The following is a 20,337-nucleotide window of genomic DNA, read 5'->3' as shown; positions in this document are numbered from 1 at the left end:
ATACAGGGTCATATTTAGAGGGAGAACATTACCATACAGGGTCATATTTAGAGGGAGTACATTACCATACAGGGTCATATTTAGAGGGAGAACATTACCATACAGGGTCATATTTAGAGGGAGTACATTACCATACAGGGTCATATTTAGAGGGAGTACCTTACCATACAGGGTCATATTTAGAGGGAGTACCTTACCATACAGGGTCATGTTTAGAGGGAGTACCTTACCATACAGGGTCATATTTAGAGGGAGTACATTACCATACAGGGTCATATTTAGAGGGAGTACCTTACCATACAGGGTCATATTTAGAGGGAGTACCTTACCATACAGGGTCATATTTAGAGGGAGCACATTACCATACAGGGTCATATTTAGAGGGAGTACATTACCATACAGGGTCATGTTTAGAGGGAGTACATTACCATACAGGGTCATATTTAGAGGGAGTACATTACCATACAGGGTCATATTTAGAGGGAGTACCTTACCATACAGGGTCATATTTAGAGGGAGTACCTTACCATACAGGGTCATATTTAGAGGGAGTACCTTACCATACAGGGTCATATTTAGAGGGAGCACATTACCATACAGGGTCATGTTTAGAGGGAGTACATTACCATACAGGGTCATATTTAGAGGGAGTACATTACCATACAGGGTCATATTTAGAGGGAGTACCTTACCATACAGGGTCATATTTAGAGGGAGTACCTTACCATACAGGGTCATGTTTAGAGGGAGTACCTTACCATACAGGGTCATATTTAGAGGGAGTACCTTACCATACAGGGTCATGTTTAGAGGGAGTACATTACCATACAGGGTCATATTTAGAGGGAGTACATTACCATACAGGGTCATATTTAGAGGGAGAACATTACCATACAGGGTCATATTTAGAGGGAGTACATTACCATACAGGGTCATATTTAGAGGGAGAACATTACCATACAGGGTCATATTTAGAGGGAGTACATTACCATACAGGGTCATATTTAGAGGGAGTACCTTACCATACAGGGTCATATTTAGAGGGAGTACCTTACCATACAGGGTCATGTTTAGAGGGAGTACCTTACCATACAGGGTCATATTTAGAGGGAGTACCTTACCATACAGGGTCATGTTTAGAGGGAGTACATTACCATACAGGGTCATATTTAGAGGGAGTACATTACCATACAGGGTCATATTTAGAGGGAGAACATTACCATACAGGGTCATATTTAGAGGGAGTACATTACCATACAGGGTCATATTTAGAGGGAGAACATTACCATACAGGGTCATATTTAGAGGGAGTACATTACCATGCAGGGTCATATTTAGAGGGAGTACCTTACCATACAGGGTCATATTTAGAGGGAGTACCTTACCATACAGGGTCATGTTTAGAGGGAGTACATTACCATACAGGGTCATATTTAGAGGGAGTACATTACCATACAGGGTCATATTTAGAGGGAGTACCTTACCATACAGGGTCATATTTAGAGGGAGTACCTTACCATACAGGGTCATATTTAGAGGGAGTACCTTACCATACAGGGTCATATTTAGAGGGGAGAACATTACCATACAGGGTCATATTTAGAGGGAGTACATTACCATACAGGGTCATATTTAGAGGGAGTACATTACCATACAGGGTCATATTTAGAGGGAGTACCTTACCATACAGGGTCATATTTAGAGGGAGCACATTACCATACAGGGTCATATTTAGAGGGAGTACATTACCATACAGGGTCATATTTAGAGGGAGTACATTACCATACAGGGTCATATTTAGAGGGAGTACCTTACCATACAGGGTCATATTTAGAGGGAGTACATTACCATACAGGGTCATATTTAGAGGGAGTACCTTACCATACAGGGTCATATTTAGAGGGAGTACCTTACCATACAGGGTCATATTTAGAGGGAGTACCTTACCATACAGGGTCATATTTAGAGGGAGTACCTTACCATACAGGGTCATATTTAGAGGGAGCACCTTACCATACAGGGTCATATTTAGAGGGAGTACCTTACCATACAGGGTCATATTTAGAGGGAGTACCTTACCATACAGGGTCATATTTAGAGGGAGTACCTTACCATACAGGGTCATATTTAGAGGGAGCACATTACCATACAGGGTCATATTTAGAGGGAGTACCTTACCATACAGGGTCATATTTAGAGGGAGTACCTTACCATACAGGGTCATATTTAGAGGGAGTACCTTACCATACAGGGTCATATTTAGAGGGAGTACCTTACCATACAGGGTCATATTTAGAGGGATTACATTACCATACAGGGTCATATTTAGAGGGAGTACATTACCATACAGGGTCATATTTAGAGGGAGTACATTACCATACAGGGTCATATTTATAGGGAGTACCTTACCATACAGGGTCATATTTAGAGGGAGTACATTACCATACAGGGTCATATTTAGAGGGAGAACATTACCATACAGGGTCATATTTAGAGGGAGTACCTTACCATACAGGGTCATATTTAGAGGGAGTACCTTACCATACAGGGTCATATTTAGAGGGAGTACATTACCATACAGGGTCATATTTAGAGGGAGTACCTTACCATACAGGGTCATATTTAGAGGGAGTACATTACCATACAGGGTCATATTTAGAGGGAGTACCTTACCATACAGGGTCATATTTAGAGGGAGTACATTACCATACAGGGTCATATTTAGAGGGAGTACATTACCATACAGGGTCATGTTTAGAGGGAGTACATTACCATACAGGGTCATATTTAGAGGGAGTACCTTACCATACAGGGTCATGTTTAGAGGGAGTACATTACCATACAGGGTCATGTTTAGAGGGAGTACTTTACCATACAGGGTCATGTTTAGAGGGAGTACATTACCATTCAGGGTCATGTTTAGAGGGAGTACATTGCCATACAGGGTCATGTTTAGAGGGAGTACATTACCATACAGGGTCATATTTAGAGGGAGTACCTTACCATACAGGGTCATGTTTAGAGGGAGTACCTTACCATACAGGGTCATATTTAGAGGGAGTACATTACCATACAGGGTCATGTTTAGAGGGAGTACATTACCATACAGGGTCATATTTAGAGGGAGTACCTTACCATACAGGGTCATGTTTAGAGGGAGTACATTACCATACAGGGTCATATTTAGAGGGAGCACATTACCATACAGGGTCATATTTAGAGGGAGTACCTTACCATACAGGGTCATGTTTAGAGGGAGTACCTTACCATACAGGGTCATATTTAGAGGGAGTACATTACCATACAGGGTCATGTTTAGAGGGAGTACCTTACCATACAGGGTCATGTTTAGAGGGAGTACCTTACCATACAGGGTCATATTTAGAGGGAGTACATTACCATACAGGGTCATATTTAGAGGGAGAACATTACCATACAGGGTCATATTTAGAGGGAGTACCTTACCATACAGGGTCATATTTAGAGGGAGTACCTTACCATACAGGGTCATATTTAGAGGGAGTACATTACCATACAGGGTCATGTTTAGAGGGAGTACATTACCATTGCATTATTTCCCGACTCTACGTCAGCATCCTCCTTTGTGGCAATGAGTGTGAAAACAAGAGAAGTCATGACATGCAGAGACACACTGACACTGACACTGATCAAGCTACACTACTGCTTCTTACAGTACTTTACTTGAACAGTTAAACAGTTTGATGCTTTGAACATAATGTGGCTGTTTTGTCAAGCCAAGTTCCTTATGGACTCTAGGTATTATGATGGGTGTTAGGCCTCTCCGATATCAACAACTACTCCCTTTGAAAACGTAGTCTTGATTCCATTCAACATAGCTGTAGTTAGTGCAGAGTGACTGGCGAGGCTGCCAGTCCTTCTGCCTGTGTCAGTGTGTGTACCAGTACCTGTGTGTGTACCTGTGTATGTACCAGTGTGTACCTGTGTATGTACCAGTGTGTACCTGTGTATGTATCAGTGTGTACCTGTGTATGTACCAGTGTGTACCTGTGTATGTACCAGTGTGTACCTGTGTATGTACCAGTGTGTACCTGTGTATGTATCAGTGTGTACCTGTGTATGTACCAGTGTGTACCTGTGTATGTATCAGTGTGTACCTGTGTATGTATCAGTGTGTACCTGTGTATGTACCAGTGTGTACCTGTGTATGTATCAGTGTGTACCTGTGTATGTACCAGTGTGTACCTGTGTATGTACCAGTGTGTACCTGTGTATGTACCAGTGTGTACCTGTGTATGTATCAGTGTGTGTGTACCTGTGGGTGTGTGTGTGTACCAGTACCTGTGTGTGTGCCAGTGTGTGTACCTGTGAGTGTTTGTACCAGTACGTGTGTGTACCAGTGTGTGTACCAGACAGTGTGTGTACTAGTGTGTGTACCTGTGGGTGTGTACCAGTACCAGTGTGTGTATCAGTGTGTGTACCTGTGTGTGGGTACCTGTGAGTGTGTGTGTGTGTACCAGTGTGTGTACCTGTGTGTGGGTACCTGTGAGTGTGTGTGTGTGTACCTGTGTGTGTGCCAGAGTGTGTACCTGTGGGTGTGTGTCATCTGCCTTGGTGGCAAGGATGCAGAAGTCTCCCGACGTGGTAATGGACATGAGGCTCTTGACGTACTTGACAAACTTCTCGTTGTTCTTGGTGTCCCAGAACACCACACAGTACTCCAGCCGGTCAGGCTTCGTGTAGGCATACACCACTGTGTTGGAGCAGTAGCCCCACTGTTAAGGGAGAGAGACAGAGACAGAGACAGAGACAGATGGAGAGAGAAAATCAGTGGTGTGTTTTCATGGATGCCAATGGAAGCCAGGCTTCCCCGAATATTTGATCAATAAAAAAATATAAAACAATTTATCTTTCGTCTCTCTGTGTTTTCATAATTTTCCTTCATTCGTTGAATCTACAGTATCTCAGGAGAGAAATCATCCTAGAGAGGGAAACAGCGCCCCTCTGTCTAAGTATACAGCGCATTAGGAAAGTATTCAGACACCTTGACATTTTCCACATTTTGTTACGTTACGGCCTTATTCTAAAATTGATTAAATAAATAAAAATCCTCATCAATCTACACATAATACCCCATAATGACAAAGCGAAAAGTTTTTTTGGGTGCAAATTTATTACAAATAAAAAACACAAATTTACATAAGTATTCAGACCCTTTGCTATGAGACTCGAAATTGAGCTCAGGTGCATCCTGTTTCCATTGATCATCCTTGAGATGTTTCTACAACTTGATTGGAGTCCACCTGTGGTAAATTCAATTGATTGGACAGGAATTGTCCGTAGAGCTCAGAGACAGGATTGGGTCGAGGCACAGATCTGGGGAAGGGTACCAAAACATTTCTGTATTCGGCGGTGCCGGGTGTAGCACGAAGCTAGCTAGCTAACTCACCTCCTGGATTAGCTGGCGAGTAGCTATTAGCAACGGTAGCAACTAAAAACAATATCCTTTTAGCCAGCTACATTCGTCCGCAGCGACGCCGTTTTTCAAACAAAGTCAACACAGCAGCCATTGCTAGCTAGCCAACACTACCAGCTGGCTGTACTGTAGTAGCTAAATACAATATCTTTGTGCTAGCTAGCCAACGTTTAATCATTGCTGCGTTATGAAAGAACTAGACACGGACACGAATTATCTGTTTAGTGTGTTCACACACTATTGGTAGTTTGTTGTAACCAAGTACTGGTGCTAAACTGTGTGTTATTGGATGCTAGCATGCTAGTTAGCTATGGCGTCATAGTTAGCTAGCTGAATAAAGTAAGTCGAGTCTATTCATTGAAACATTGAACCGCTGTAGTTTACAACAATTCTAATTTCTAAAGTGGAAGTTGGGAGAGTTTTATTCGGGTGGTTCAGTGAAACAATTATAGTTTCTGAGGTGGAAGTTGGGAGAGTTATATTTTTTTGGTGAGGGAGGCCCTGCTCTCTCCTTTCCCAGATGTTTAGTTCATTTCATTCCGATCTCCTCTGCATTATTGTAGCCATCTGCTACAGCCTGTCAACTATGCCTCTGCCTATCCCTGTTCTCTCCTCTCCGCACAGGCTACACAAACGCCTCACACCGCGTGGCTGCTGCCTCTCTAACCTGGTGGTCCCTGCACGCACCCCACACCTGGAGTTCCAGGTCTCAGGCAGCCTCTGGAACTGCCGTTCTGCCGCCAACAAGGCTGACTTCATCCCAGCCTATGCTACCCTCCAGTCCCTCGACTTCCTGGCGCTGACGGAAACATGGATTACCACTGAAAACACTGCTACTCCTACTGCTCTCTCCTCGTCTGACCATGTGTTCTCGCATACCCCGAGAGCATCTGGTCAGAGGGGTGGTGGCACAGGAATCCTCATCTCTCCCAAGTGGTCATTCTCAATTTTTCCCCTAACCCATCTGTCTATCTCCTCATTTGAATTCCACGCTGTCACAGTCACTAGCCCATTTAAGCTTAATATCCTTGTCATCTATCGCCCTCCAGGTTCCCTTGGAGAGTTCATCAATGAGCTTGACGCCTTGATACGTTCCTTTCCTGAGGATGGCTCACCCTTCACAGTTTTGGGGGATTTCAACCTCCCTACGTCTACATTTGACTCATTTCTCTCTGCCTCCTTCTTTCCACTCCTCTCCTCTTTTGACCTCACCCTCTCACCGTCCCCCCCTACTCACAAGGCAGGCAATACGCTTGACTTCATCTTTACTAGATGTTGCTCTTCTACTAATCTCACTGCAACTCCCCTCCATGTCTCCGACCACTACTTTGTTTCCTTTTCTCTCTCGCTCTCCTCCCACACTACTCACTCTGCCCCTACACAGATGGTAATGCGCCGCCGCAACCTTCGCTCTCTCTCTCCCACTACTCTCTCCTCTTCCATCCTATCATCTCTTCCCTCTGCTCAATCCTTCTCCCTCCAATCTCCTGATTCTGCCTCCTCAACCCTCCTCTCCTCCCTTTCTGCATCCTTTGACTCTCTGTGTCCCCTATCCTCCCGGCCAGCTCGGTCCTCCCCTCCAGCTCCGTGGCTTGATGACTCACTGCGAGCTCACAGAACAGAGCTCCGGGCAGCGGAGCGGAAATGGAAGAAAACTAAACTCCCTGCCGACCTGGCATCTTTTCACTCCCTCCTCTCTACTTTTTCTTCATCTGTTTCTGCTGCTAAGGCCACCTTCTACCACTCTAAATTCCAAGCATCTGCCTCTAACCCTAGGAAGCTCTTTGCCACATTTTCCTCCCTCCTGAATCCTCCTCCCCCCCCCCCCCTCCTCTCTCTCTGTGGATGACTTCGTCAACCACTTTGAAAAGAAGGTTGACGACATCCGATCCTCGTTTGTTAAGTCTAATAACACTGCTGGTCCTGCTCACACTGCCCTACCCTATGCTTTGACTTCTTTCTCCCCTCTCTCTCCAGATAAAATCCTGCGACTAGTGACTGCAGGCCGCCCAACAACCTGCCCGCTTGATCCCATCCCCTCCTCCAGACCATCTCCGGTGACCTTCTCCCCTACCTCACCTCGCTGATCAACTCATCCTTGACCGCTGGCCATGTCCCTTCCGTCTTCAAGAGAGCGAGAGTTGCTCCCCTTCTCAAAAAACCAACACTCGACCCCACTGATGTCAACAACTACAGACCAGTATCCCTTCTTTCTTTTCTTTCCAAAACTATTGAGCGTGCCGTCTTTAGCCAACTCTCTTGCTATCTCTCTCAGAATGACCTTCTTGATCCAAACCAATCAGGTTTCAGGACTGGTCATTCAACTGAGACTGCTCTTCTCTGTGTCACGGAGACTCTCCGCACTGCTAAAGCTAACTCTCTCTCCTCTGCTCTTGTCCTTCTAGACCTGTCTGCTGCCTTTGATACTGTGAACCATCAGATCCTCCTCTCCACCCTCTCCGAGATGGGCATCTCCGGCGCGGCTCACTCCTGGATTGCGTCCTACCTGACCGGTCGCTCCTACCAAGTGGCGTGGCGGGAAGCTGTCTCCGCACCACGTGCTCTCACCACTGGTGTCCCCCAGGGATCGGTTCTGGGCCCTCTCCTTTTCTCCCTATACACCAAGTCACTTGGCTCTGTCATATCCTCACATGGTCTCTCCTATCATTGCTACGCTGACGATACACAACTAATCTTCTCCTTTCCCCCTTCTGATAACAAGGTGGCGAATCGCATCTCTGCATGTCTGGCAGACATATCAGTATGGATGACGGATCACCACCTCAAGCTGAACCCTGGCAAGACGGAGCTGCTCTTCCTCCCGGGGAAGGACTGCCCGTTCCATGATCTCGCCATCACGGTTGACAACTCCGCTGTGTCCTCCTCCCAGAGTGCGAAGAGCCTAGGCGTGACCCTGGACAACACCCTGTCGTTCTCCGCCAACATCAAGGCGGTGACCCGCTCCTGCAGGTTCATGCTCTACAACATTCGGAGAGTGCGACCCTGCCTTACACAGGAAGCGGCGCAGGTCCTGGTCCAGGCACTTGTCATCTCCCGTCTGGACTACTGCAACTCGCTGTTGGCTGGGCTCCCTGCCTGTGCCATTAAACCCCTACAACTCATCCAGAATGCCGCAGCCCGTCTGGTGTTCAACCTTCCCAAGCTCTCTCACGTCACCCCCCTCCTCCGCACACTCCACTGGCTTCCAGTTGAAGCTCGCATCCGCTACAAGACCATGGTGCTTGCCTATGGAGCAGTGAGGGGAACGGCACCTCTGTACCTTCAGGCTCTGATCAGTCCCTACACCCAAACGAGGACATTGCGTTCATCCACCTCTGGCCTGCTGGCTCCCCTTCCTCTGCGGAAGCATAGCTCCCGCTCAGCCCAGTCAAAACTGTTCGCTGCTCTGGCACCCCAATGGTGGAACAAGCTCCCTCACGACGCCAGGACAGCGGAGTCACTCACCACCTTCCGGAGACATTTGAAACCCCACCTCTTTAAGGAATACCTGGGATAGGATAAAGTATTCCTTCTAACCCCCCCCCCCCCCCCCCCCCCCCCCCAAATTGTAAAGTGGTTATCCCACTGGCTATAGGGTGAACGCACCAATTTGTGAGTCGCTCTGGCTAAGAGCGTCTGCTAAATGACGTTAATGTGCCCTTGAGCAAGGCACTTAACCCTAATTGCTCCTGTAAGTCGCTCTGGTTAAGAGCGTCTGCTAAATGACTAAAATGTAAATGTAAATACAAGTAGGGTTTCGACATGTTTTGTTTTGCTATTTTGCCGTCTATGCTATTGGCTAGAGAGCAATCACCACATTTTACATTTTAGTCATTTAGCAGACGCTCTTATCCAGAGCGACTTACAGTTAGTGAGTGCATACATGTTTCATACCACAGGTGTTAACCCCATGTTAGCGGGCAAATGGACATCGTCAAATCAAAACCCAACCTTCATTTATCTGTTGTGATGCACGGATGTTCCAAACTCAGTTTTAGACGACTGACTTTATGACCAAAATTATCCTATTTACACTTTGTAGTACATTTTGTAGTTAACTAGATTAACTGTTTCTGACTCATATAGACGCCACATAGGCCATTTTGAAAGGGATTAGTTGCTTTTTAAAGGCAGTCACTCTATAATGATGTTTAAGTGTTTGAAGTTGAAATGACTAGAGGTAATGCTCCTGTTTTCGCTGACTTGCGGTAACTCTCCGTGGTTCTAAATCAGTAGTTGTTTAGTAAACTGTCGGAAACATCAACTTGCTCGACCATGCTGCAGGTCATGTAACTGTTTGTTACATTGCTATATTTGCTTTGTGGACTTCACCGGACCAGATGTTGCTCTCCGGTTTTGTGAATGAAACAAACATGTGGTTGAATTTATTCTGCCACTGTGTGATCAGCCTTATTGTATATCACGGTAGATTATTAATGTGGTCCTCTGTAGCTCAGCTGGTAGAGCACGGCGCTTGTAACGCCAAGGTAGTGGGTTCGATCCCCGGGACCACCCATACACAAATAAAAAATGTATGCACGCATGACTGTAAGTCGCTTTGGATAAAAGCGTCTGCTAAATGGCATATTATTATTATTATTATATTATTACTATTAACGAATGGGTTATAGAGCAAACAAAGCAATTATCACAACATAGGTTGTGATATGGCTTCCCCAGTGATTTTACCCATGCACCGCTACTGGACAGAATGAGAGCATTTAATAAAATACTACTGTAGGTACAGTAAGTACTGCTACACCAGAGTTGTGATGTGTCATCTCTGCTAGTGTTCATTTTGTCAGTTTCCTTAACTCAGGGGTCTCCCCAACAGGTCGATCTTAGTTTCCTTAACTCAGGGGTCTCCCCAACAGGTCGATCTTAGTTTCCTTAACTCAGGGGTCTCCCCAACAGGTCGATCTTAGTTTCCTTAACTCAGGGGTCTCCCCAAAAGGTCGATCGCGAGCCATCAGCAGCTCGTAGACCACCTATGAGTAGCTCCCCAAAACAATTCTGAAAGTACGTGCAATTATCACTCGTTCTATCGCAAACTGTCACAAACAAATCTCACTAGTATCAGACACCACAAGCTCCCCCCAGCTACTGTCTAATCATCGCAACATTGACATTATCCCACCCCCTGGTTGGCCACTATTGGCTTAAAAAGCCAAACCTAACACAATATCTGCCAATTCATTTCCAGCAATATTTCCCCTTTCTGTTTGTGTGGTGTGGGCGTTTGTCTATCACTCCGTGTGTAGACTGTTGTGATTGGCTAGAGGTGTTCCCGTAAATGCCCACCGGATTGATGCAAATAATCATGATATGATTCTGCCAGGGAGGCCTAGGCTACTTTGTAGTTAACATTTAATTGAGAAGGTTTTCAGGAAAGCCTTTGCATCTACCAGAATAAATTATAGATAGCGGTATCAGAAATGGCTACGAGCGCACCGCGAACACATTCCCATGGCATGATGTTGCTTCTTCAGTTGATATCAAATCCAAATCACCGATGCATTCTGTTCATGTATTATGAGAAACTACAAATAAATGTTCTAATAAGTTCAATAAATGTATTAATATTGTTGAATTCTGTTTTAATGTCTGGATTCCGTGATTCCGTCGTCATTCTCCGCACTGGGGATTTTATAGGGTCCTTAATGGCTTACCTATCGCACTAAAATCCTTTCATTTCATATTAACCTCCATTTACAAACGGCTTGTGTTAACAGTTTTAAAACACAGAGAATTGAACCAAACTACAAGCGTAAGAAACCCTGTTACCACTTCAAGCGGAGCCGATTATTCCCCAGATTATTGTTTTACCTTGTAATCAGGCCTTATGTTGGCAAAGTAAATGTAGGAGTCCACAGCCAGTCCGATCCTCAGTCCTCCCCCTTCCCAAGCAACCTCTGTCATCTGCTTGCCAGGCACCTTCAAAGTTCGCAAATGCTATGGAAAAGGGAGTCAAAATTGCTTTGGTCAAAAGCCATATAGCCTAATGACAATATTGTGTACTCTGTAGGGGCCGAATCCCAACTGGAGATCTACTGTATATGCTACTGTATATCCACATTGACAGGGAACATCTGAAAGCTACGCTACGAGAGGTTGGAGTCTGGGATGTCCTGGCTCTCTCACCTCTCCGAATGGTGTGTAGAACTGCACCACATTGACCTCCTTCTCCATAGCCATGGCCCTCAGGGAGCCTGCCACAGCCAGCACGCTGCCACACTGGTTCCACTGGATACTGGCCACGTTCATCAGTGTGTCTATGAACACTGGGCCTGGAGAGGGACAGGAGAAAAAGGGGAATTATCGGTGGAACAAGGACCTTCATTGTCATTATCACGATATTACTCCAAACTTACTCAAATGTAACTAACTTAGCCAGGGATTTCCACCCAGCAGGCAAAACTGATTGCAATGATGTTCAAATGAAAACATGCAAATAGCTCTTATACAGTTTAGACCTTGGGATTCTGGCATTATTTTGGCAATAAGTCATTACAGCAGACATTTAACAGTCAAGGATTGTTCCATCTCCACAAAGCTCCCCATTCTCCAGCCCCATTCCTCCCCTCCCCATCGTCGTCGGTGATCAGGCCTACCACCGTTGTGTCATCAGCGAACTTAATGATGGTGTTGGAGTAGTACATATTCGCTTATACATGCGGTCAAGGGTGAACAGGGAGTACAGGAGGGGCCTAAGCACACACCCCTAAGGGGCCCCCGTGTTCAGGATCAGCGTGGCAGATGTGTTGTTGCCTACTCTTACCACCTGGGGGCGGCCCATCAGGAAGTCCAGGATCCAGTTGCAGAGGGAGGTGTTTAGTCCCAGGGTCCTTAGCTTAGTGATGAGCTTGGAGGGCACTATGGTGTTGAACGCTGAGCTGTAGTCAATGAACAGCATTCTGACATAGGTGTCCCTCTTGTCCAGGTGGGAAAAGGCAGTGTGGAGTGCAATAGAGATAGCGTCATCTGTGGATCTGGTGTTGCTGTGAGCCATGACCAGCCTTTCAAAGCATTTCATGGCTACAGATGTGAGTACTACGGGGCGATTTAGACAGGTTACCTTGGCGTTCTTGGGCACAGGGACTATGGTGGTCTGCTTGAAACATGTAGGTATTACAGACTGGGTCAGGGAGAGGTTGAAAATGTCAGTGAAGACACTTGCCAGCTGGTCAGCACATGCTCAGAGTACTCGTCCTGGTAATCCGTCTGGCCCTGCGGCTTTGTGAATGTTAACCTGTTTAAAGGTCTTGCTCACATTGGCTACGGAGCGCGAGATGACACCGTTGTCCAGAACAACTGGTGCTCTCATGCATGGTTCAGTGTTGCTTGCCCGAAGTGAGCATAGAAGGTATTTAGCTCGTCTGGTAGGCTCACGTCACTGGGCAGCTCGCGGCAGTGTTTCACTTTGTAATCCATGATAGTTTGCAAGCCCTGCCACATCTGACGAGCGTCAGAGCCAGTGTAGTAGGATTCGATTTTAGTCCTGTTTTGACACTTTTTGTGTTTGATGGCTTGTCGGAGGTCGCAGCGAGATATCTTATAAGCGTCCGGATTAGTGTCCCGCTCCTTGATAGCGGCAGCTCTAGCCTTTAACTCAGTTCGGATGTTGCCTGTAATCCATGGCTTCTGGATGGGATATGAGCGTATGGTCACTGTGAGGACGAGATCATCGATGCACTTATTAATGAAGCTAGTGACTGATGTGGTAAACTCCTCAATGCCATCGGATGAATCCCGGAACATATTCCAGTCTGTGCTAGCGAAACAGTCCTGTAGCTTAGCATTCGCTTCATCGGACCACTTCTGTACTGGTACTTCCGGTTTGAGTTTTTGGTTGTAAGCAGGAATCAGGAGGATTGAGTAATGGTCAGATTTGCCAAAGCAGGGCATAACATTTAATTTTGAGTTCCACTGTGGCAGGTAGACAAAATCTACCAGCCACAGTACAGAACTACAGGACTGTTTCGCTAGCACAGACTGGAATATGTTCCGGGATTCATCCGATAACATTGAGGAGTTAACCAGTTTATCAGTCACCAGCAAAAATATATTTTCTTTAATGCAAAAATTACACCAACAAACCACAAAGAAACGGATGAGCATGCTTTGTAATGTTTCTAAAACAATACATGTATTACTAGTCAGAAGTAACTAATGTGGTATATTGAATAATTCCATTTTTCGTGACCTGTCCCAAAATTTCACAGATGAGACAAACATTTTCACCTGCCCCTTTAATAGGAACGGGAGGTTACCGTGGTAGCGCGTTTCGAGTAATGTTTGTGCCTGTGAGATTGAGTCCGACTAGTAGAAGCGTCGTCTTCTCTTCCCTAGCAGTTTAAACTTAAACGTAGAAAAACAACCTAGCTTGTGAACAAAACAATGTAAATAGCCAAGGACAAAGTCTCATTTCAGTACTTTTCGTTTTAAGTAAATTAGACCAACTTTTATGCCTGTGCGCAGCGCTTCTAAAAATGAATCTTTCACTCAGCTCTTCACGTGCGCACAGCCCCCAGCCAGGCAGTGTTGCAACGCGAGGTGGAATAGGCTATATAGGATTCATAGTTCTTTGTGTGATTATTTATCAGTTATGAAACAAAACGGTGGAAATGCTTTGAAAACAGCTACTGCAGCATTTATTTTACTATAATCATACTTTACTATTTTTATTCACAAATGCGAGTGAAATGCTCCCATTGTGGAGCCCTGACCACCCGACAACGTGGCTGGTAAAATAGACATCTTACCCGCCAATGCCAAAATCTACCCGCATTTGGCAGGTGTTAATTTTAGGCCCTGTGCCAAAGGGAGGGCGGGGGAGAGCTTTGTATGCGTTTCTGTATGTGGAGTAAAGGTGGTCTAGAGTTTTGTCGCCTCTGGTTGCACAGGTGAAATGCTGGTAAAAAATGGGAGAAAACGGATTTCATTTTTCCTTCATTAAAATCACCGGCCACTAGGAGCGGCGCCTCTGGATGAGCGTTTTCCTGTTTGCTTATGGACCTATATAGCTCGTTGAGTGCGGTCTCAGTGCCAGCATCGGTCTGTGGTGGTAAATAGACAGCTACGCAAAATATAGATGAATACTCTCTTGGTAAGTAGTGTGGTCTGTAGCTGATCATTAGGTATTCTAACTAATGGCGAGCAAAACCTCAAGACTTCCTTAACATTAGAGACCGCGCACCAGCTGTTGTTAACAAAGAGACACACCCCTCCCCCCTAACCTTACCCGACAATGCCGTACGGTCCTGACGATGCATAGAAAAACCAGCTAGATGTATATTATCCATTTCCTTGTTCAGCCACGACTGGGAGAGACATAGGATATTACAGTTCTTCAGATCCCGTAGATAGGATAGTCTCGAACGGAGCAGGATAGTCTCGAACTGAGCTCGTCCAGTTTGTTCTCTAGTGACTGTACGTTCGCCAAAAAGAACGGAGGTAAGGGGCAGTTCATTTGCACGCCAACGTAGTTTCATGTAGTACAAATCGAGATCAGTGATCGCTGTTCTGATGTCCAGAAGCTGTTTTTGGTCTTAGGAAATGATTTTAAAAAACAGCTATCCAATGCAGCGCCATTTCAACTGCTCCGCCCCCCGCCCCAATTCACTCACTTTCATCGTTCTCGTAGCGCATGACCTGACACCGTCCGTTATCAAAGCAGATGGCCAGGCAGGGGCAGTCTTGCTCCACGTAGCCCTCTGACCCTGCGTACCAGTGGATCCCTGCGATACTGATGGCTCCAGTCACGTTATGCAGACAGCTGACCGTCATCTTCATCTGCAACATAATGATCATTTCTAAGTCTCCTAGAACTAAGTTATCCACTCTTCAGAAGTGGGGATGCATTAAACACCCTAAAACAATTGAAACGTGCACCTTTAATAAGTGTACAAAAAGTGCTATCCATCATTACTTTTGGGGTGCTGCTATCTTTTCCCCTTTTTGAAAGGCTACCAGACTTACAATGAAGTTTCCCTGATTGTCGTAGATGTGGATTTCCCCATTGGCCATCCCAAAAAGGAGGATCTTGCTATCTGGCGACCAGGCCACGTGAGCGAGCTGAATTCCCTTGAGCTCTTTCCCCCAGATTCGGTTACCTAAACAGACAGAACACATCCATTATAAAACAACCATGTGCCATATTCGTCATGATGCTTTTGTCATTACCATTATACTATACAACGGGTGTGAGAAATCAATAGCAATGCAATGACAACTTGTTCTGACTGTTAAATCTGAAATAACCTGATGAACCCAGTGCATGAATTAGAAAAATAATTCTGTCCAGACAGACGTGTTAAAGAGAGGAGCACTTACCATCTACAGATCCAACAATGACTGCCCCGTCCTCGTAAACAATACAAATCTTCTGGCCGTCTGCATTCCAACTCATGCTCCTCACCACGGACTTGTTCCTGTTGTTAATCATCTCCTCGTACCAGCAGCCTATTCACACACCATATCATTATGATCATCACCTGGTACCAGCAGCCTATTCACACACCATATCATTATGATCATCACCTGGTACCAGCAGCCTATTCACACACCATATCATTATGATCATCACCTGGTACCAGCAGCCTATTCACACACCATATCATTGTGATCATCACCTGGTACCAGCAGCCTATTCACACACCATATCATTATGATCATCACCTGGTACCAGCAGCCTATTCACACACCATATCATTGTGATCATCACCTGGTACCAGCAGCCTATTCACGCACCATATCATTATGATCATCACCTGGTACCAGCAGCCTATTCACACACCATATCATTATGTTCATCACCTGGTACCAGCAGCCTATTCACACACCATATCATTATGATCATCACCTGGTACCAGCAGCCTATTCACACACCATATCATTATGATCATCACCTGGTACCAGCAGCCTATTCACACACCATATCATTATGATCATCACCTGGTACCAGCAGCCTATTCACGCACCATATCATTGTGATCATCACCTGGTACCAGCAGCCTATTCACGCACCATATCATTATGATCATCACCTGGTACCAGCAGCCTATTCACACACCATATCATTATGATCATCACCTGGTACCAGCAGCCTATTCACGCACCATATCATTATGATCATCACCTGGTACCAGCAGCCTATTCACGCACCATATCATTATGATCATCACCTGGTACCAGCAGCCTATTCACACACCATATCATTATGATCATCACCTGGTACCAGCAGCCTATTCACACACCATATCATTATGATCATCACCTGGTACCAGCAGCCTATTCACACACCATATCATTATGATCATCACCTGGTACCAGCAGCCTATTCACACACCATATCATTATGATCATCACCTGGTACCAGCAGCCTATTCACACACCATATCATTATGATCATCACCTGGTACCAGCAGCCTATTCACACACCATATCATTATGATCATCACCTGGTACCAGCAGCCTATTCACACACCATATCATTATGTCATACATCAAATAGTAAACAGAAATTGACAACACTGAGATGGCTTCAACATGGCTGAAGTGTTTCTCTGACTTGACTTGAAATATCCTTCAGTGTAATAGACCTACAGTCTTTCTGCCATTAGAAGGGGAAAACGTCATCCCAAACATCCTATCTGAGACTCACTTCTGGGCCATAATAATCAGTTAGACATCACAATGATCTTGAAACCGAAAATATAGGCTGTAAGACAAAATGATATAGAATTGGCCACATGGGTCCTGATGGATCTTGCGTTTTACCAACCCCCGCCATACATTATTCTCAGTGCATGTCACTATACAGTGTAGCCTACCTTTGTAGAGCATCCACACAATAATGAGGCCATTCTGGTCACTGGTGGTGAGCTTCTGGTACTGCTCGTTCCATGTAACAACCTGGACTGCACCTGTGGCATACCAAACAACAAACAGAGTTCAGAGGTCACACTGAAGAGTTCAGAGGTCCCACTGGCTCCCAGAAATCTTTTTTTTTTTTTTTTTTAATCAGCAGACTGCTTGCCACATGTTCCATAATGTCACCTTACTTACCACTGTGGCCTTCAAGTGTCTGATTCATTGACAAATTGCTGGGTGCTGCAAGTCCTTTGAGTTTGGCATCGTCTGTTGAAAGTTCACGGCCCCAAAGAGAACAAGAGGTCATGTTTTGTGTGTTTTTACAATTACAGTGACAACACTATCGTTTAGGCTACTTACGTATATAGCACACTACTACAGTAATTGCTAACACTAAGTCATTATTCTTTAAGTGTGTCTTCTTCTCTGGATACAAAAGCTGCACATTTTGCATTGAAACGCTCAAGCCTAAACCAAGCCTATATCTAGCCGATAGTGAGTTAAATAAGCCTGTCAACGTCACAAGCTGCTTGAATCATACGATAGCTCTAAAGTAGCCTAATACAGAGAAGCCCAAGCAAATTGGTTCCTGACACCATTGCGCTGTACTTCCACCTAAGACTTACCCCGCACCAGTGTTTTATGTTAATGTAAGCGCTAGTGTAATTGTGTTTCCATCAGGAGTGTGACACTAAAGACTTGGGGCAATTAGAGTGCATTTGGCCAGTAAGCGAACGGCACCTAACCCTAATTAGGTGTAAGTCGCTCTGGATAAGAGCGTCTGCTAAATAACTAAAATGAATCTGAATCAAATGGGTTTGGAAACATTGCATAACATAGGTCAGATGGTACTCTCAGCAAATCTCGACTAAGAAAATGTTATAGAGGTAAATTGTGTTGGAAACCCAGTTCACCTGTCTGTGTCTCCAACTTTAGGACTTTGAGAAGACCCTCATCCCCTCCACATGCTATAAAGCCTTGGTCTTTGTTCCAAGACACACACTTCAGCCGTATGTTGTTGGGGATGGCAATCTGGGAGGGGAAGAGGATTGTGCATTTAGATAAAATGGATTATAACTGGTTGTTACTGTTGTGGGCAAAAGGGACACTGATTGTATCGCTTATGCCAACAGGCTCTGAAAAATGTGCCTGCTATCCCAGGAAGTAACATGCACAGTATGACTAACGTTAGTTTGCAGGTCTCATAACTAGCTAGCTAGCAGTAAATGGCTGGCTCAAACATGCAAGAGACTTTGTGCATGATGGAGATGAATACAATATTAGCCTAATCATAATGGCATGACAATCATAATTATTATGATGATGATGCTCTCGTCTTGATAGGCAACAACAAGTGAGAGACGTATAGAAGCTTCACGCGTATCAACAAAAATATCTGATAGTTAAATGTCACCGAAATGGATGCTTACCTTCTTACTGAGATAAATAAACATCGTTGCTGGTAAGTGACCCAACACACGTTCACTAGAATTTGCTTTCTAAAGCTAACATTAGCTAGCTAGCGACGTTAGAGAGCTAGCAGCTTGCTACTGCTAGCTAGCTTATGGAAGTAGCTAGCTGGAGATTCAGTCACCGTTGTGAAACAGTTTACAAACGAACTATTGTAGAATATAGCTAGCAAACTCCGCGCAAGATACATTTATAGGTAGGTATTTATTTAATAACCATGGTTTTCCTTCATAAACTCAATTCACAAGCCAGATTTTTTTGCAGCACTTCGACGTCGCTTTCATCGGTATCCCTGGTAACCACACACCGGAAAGCTCTTTCTCGAGGCTTCTGCTCTCAACATTGTGGTAATTGTAGTCCGTAATGATTTATCTCCGTGTTGTGTTGTAGTCCTTGTTGGTTGCACTCCCTTCTGCATCTCTTTAGAAACGTGGGCATAGAGTCTCTTTATTCCGAGTTTATTATCTCAATGCACTGTTCACATGTGTGTATGTAATCACTTCTGAAATGGGAAATGCCAGGGCCATGTATTAGAATATCTACAGTATGGCTCAGTCTGGGAAAACCCTGGCTACATTATGTGCCTACTTTTTATCATTCAGCTATAGTCTGTGAACATTCCTTGGTCTTGTATGGCTCAGCTGGTAGAGTATGGCGCTTGCAACACCCATACATGAAAGTGTATGCACGCATGTCTATAAGTTGCTTTGGATATAAGTGTCTGATTTTTTACATTTTAGTCATTTAGCAGACGCTCTTATCCAGAGCGACTTACAGTTAGTGAGTGCATACATTTTTTCATACTGGCCCCCCGTGGGAATCGAACCCACAACCCTGGCGTTGCAAGCGCCATGCTCTACCAACTGAGCTACAGGGGGCTGATAAATGGCATATATGAAGTTGACAATCCCTTTTTAGTCTCTCCTTTTTTTGGGGGGGGGGGTTAATTATTCTAGTTACAAATTGTTCGGTAGCTGGTGGACTTGAAGACAAAGGTATATCTTATGTTTTGTTATATTGTGCTTGACGTATATACAGTATATGCATGTAGCACTTTAGTCTTTATGACCTTTTGATATTTTACCATGTGAAACCAAAAATATTGACAGAAACAATGTTAATATGACATTTCTTCAAAATATGTATTTAATGTATACATTTGTACAAATATCCAAAATAGAACACTAGAAAATAGAACAATAGAACAGTATATATTGACAGAAATTACATTCCATGTGTCTTGTCTTTCATTTGATGGAGCCATTATTGCTTCCTCTTTATTATAGGTGATGTGGTGGAAGATGGAATGTTGTTCAACTGGAAAGGTGCCACCATGGGGAGACAAGTATTGTGCAAAAAAAGTCAACTTTGCTCTTTGTTCCTAGCTTTAAATGTAATGAAATGGGGGCATCTGTTGTGAGCAAATGGAACATTATTGGTCATGTCATTCAATGGTAAACACATTGTTTTAGACCTAAAACACATATATTGAAGGTTGTTATACAGTACAATAACTCCAAAATGGACTGTTGTTAATAATG

General features: G+C 44.6%; 1 protein-coding gene across 1 annotated transcript in view; it reads right to left on the bottom strand.

Moving 5' to 3' along the window:
• The window catches only part of wdr35 (WD repeat domain 35), a 41,657-nt gene extending 22,821 nt beyond the window's left edge, over positions 1–18,836 (bottom strand). The window contains exons 1-10 of the mRNA XM_084181668.1: positions 18,757–18,836; positions 18,241–18,358; positions 17,522–17,593; positions 17,287–17,379; positions 15,788–15,916; positions 15,434–15,567; positions 15,082–15,247; positions 11,597–11,742; positions 11,282–11,407; positions 4,509–4,754 (exon numbers count right to left, since the gene is read on the bottom strand). Coding sequence (XP_084037794.1) covers positions 4,509–4,754; positions 11,282–11,407; positions 11,597–11,742; positions 15,082–15,247; positions 15,434–15,567; positions 15,788–15,916; positions 17,287–17,379; positions 17,522–17,593; positions 18,241–18,358; positions 18,757–18,780 — 1,254 coding nt within the window. The 5' untranslated portion in view covers positions 18,781–18,836. The remainder of the gene's footprint in view (positions 1–4,508; positions 4,755–11,281; positions 11,408–11,596; positions 11,743–15,081; positions 15,248–15,433; positions 15,568–15,787; positions 15,917–17,286; positions 17,380–17,521; positions 17,594–18,240; positions 18,359–18,756) is intronic.
• Positions 18,837–20,337: the final 1,501 nt, after the last annotated feature.

The sequence above is a fragment of the Coregonus lavaretus genome, assembly GCF_964263955.1.
Source record: "Coregonus lavaretus genome assembly, chromosome: 18".
Lineage (NCBI taxonomy): Eukaryota > Metazoa > Chordata > Actinopteri > Salmoniformes > Salmonidae > Coregonus > Coregonus lavaretus.
Note: the sequence above shows the minus strand (reverse complement) of the source record. Positions and strands in the feature narration are given on the sequence as shown.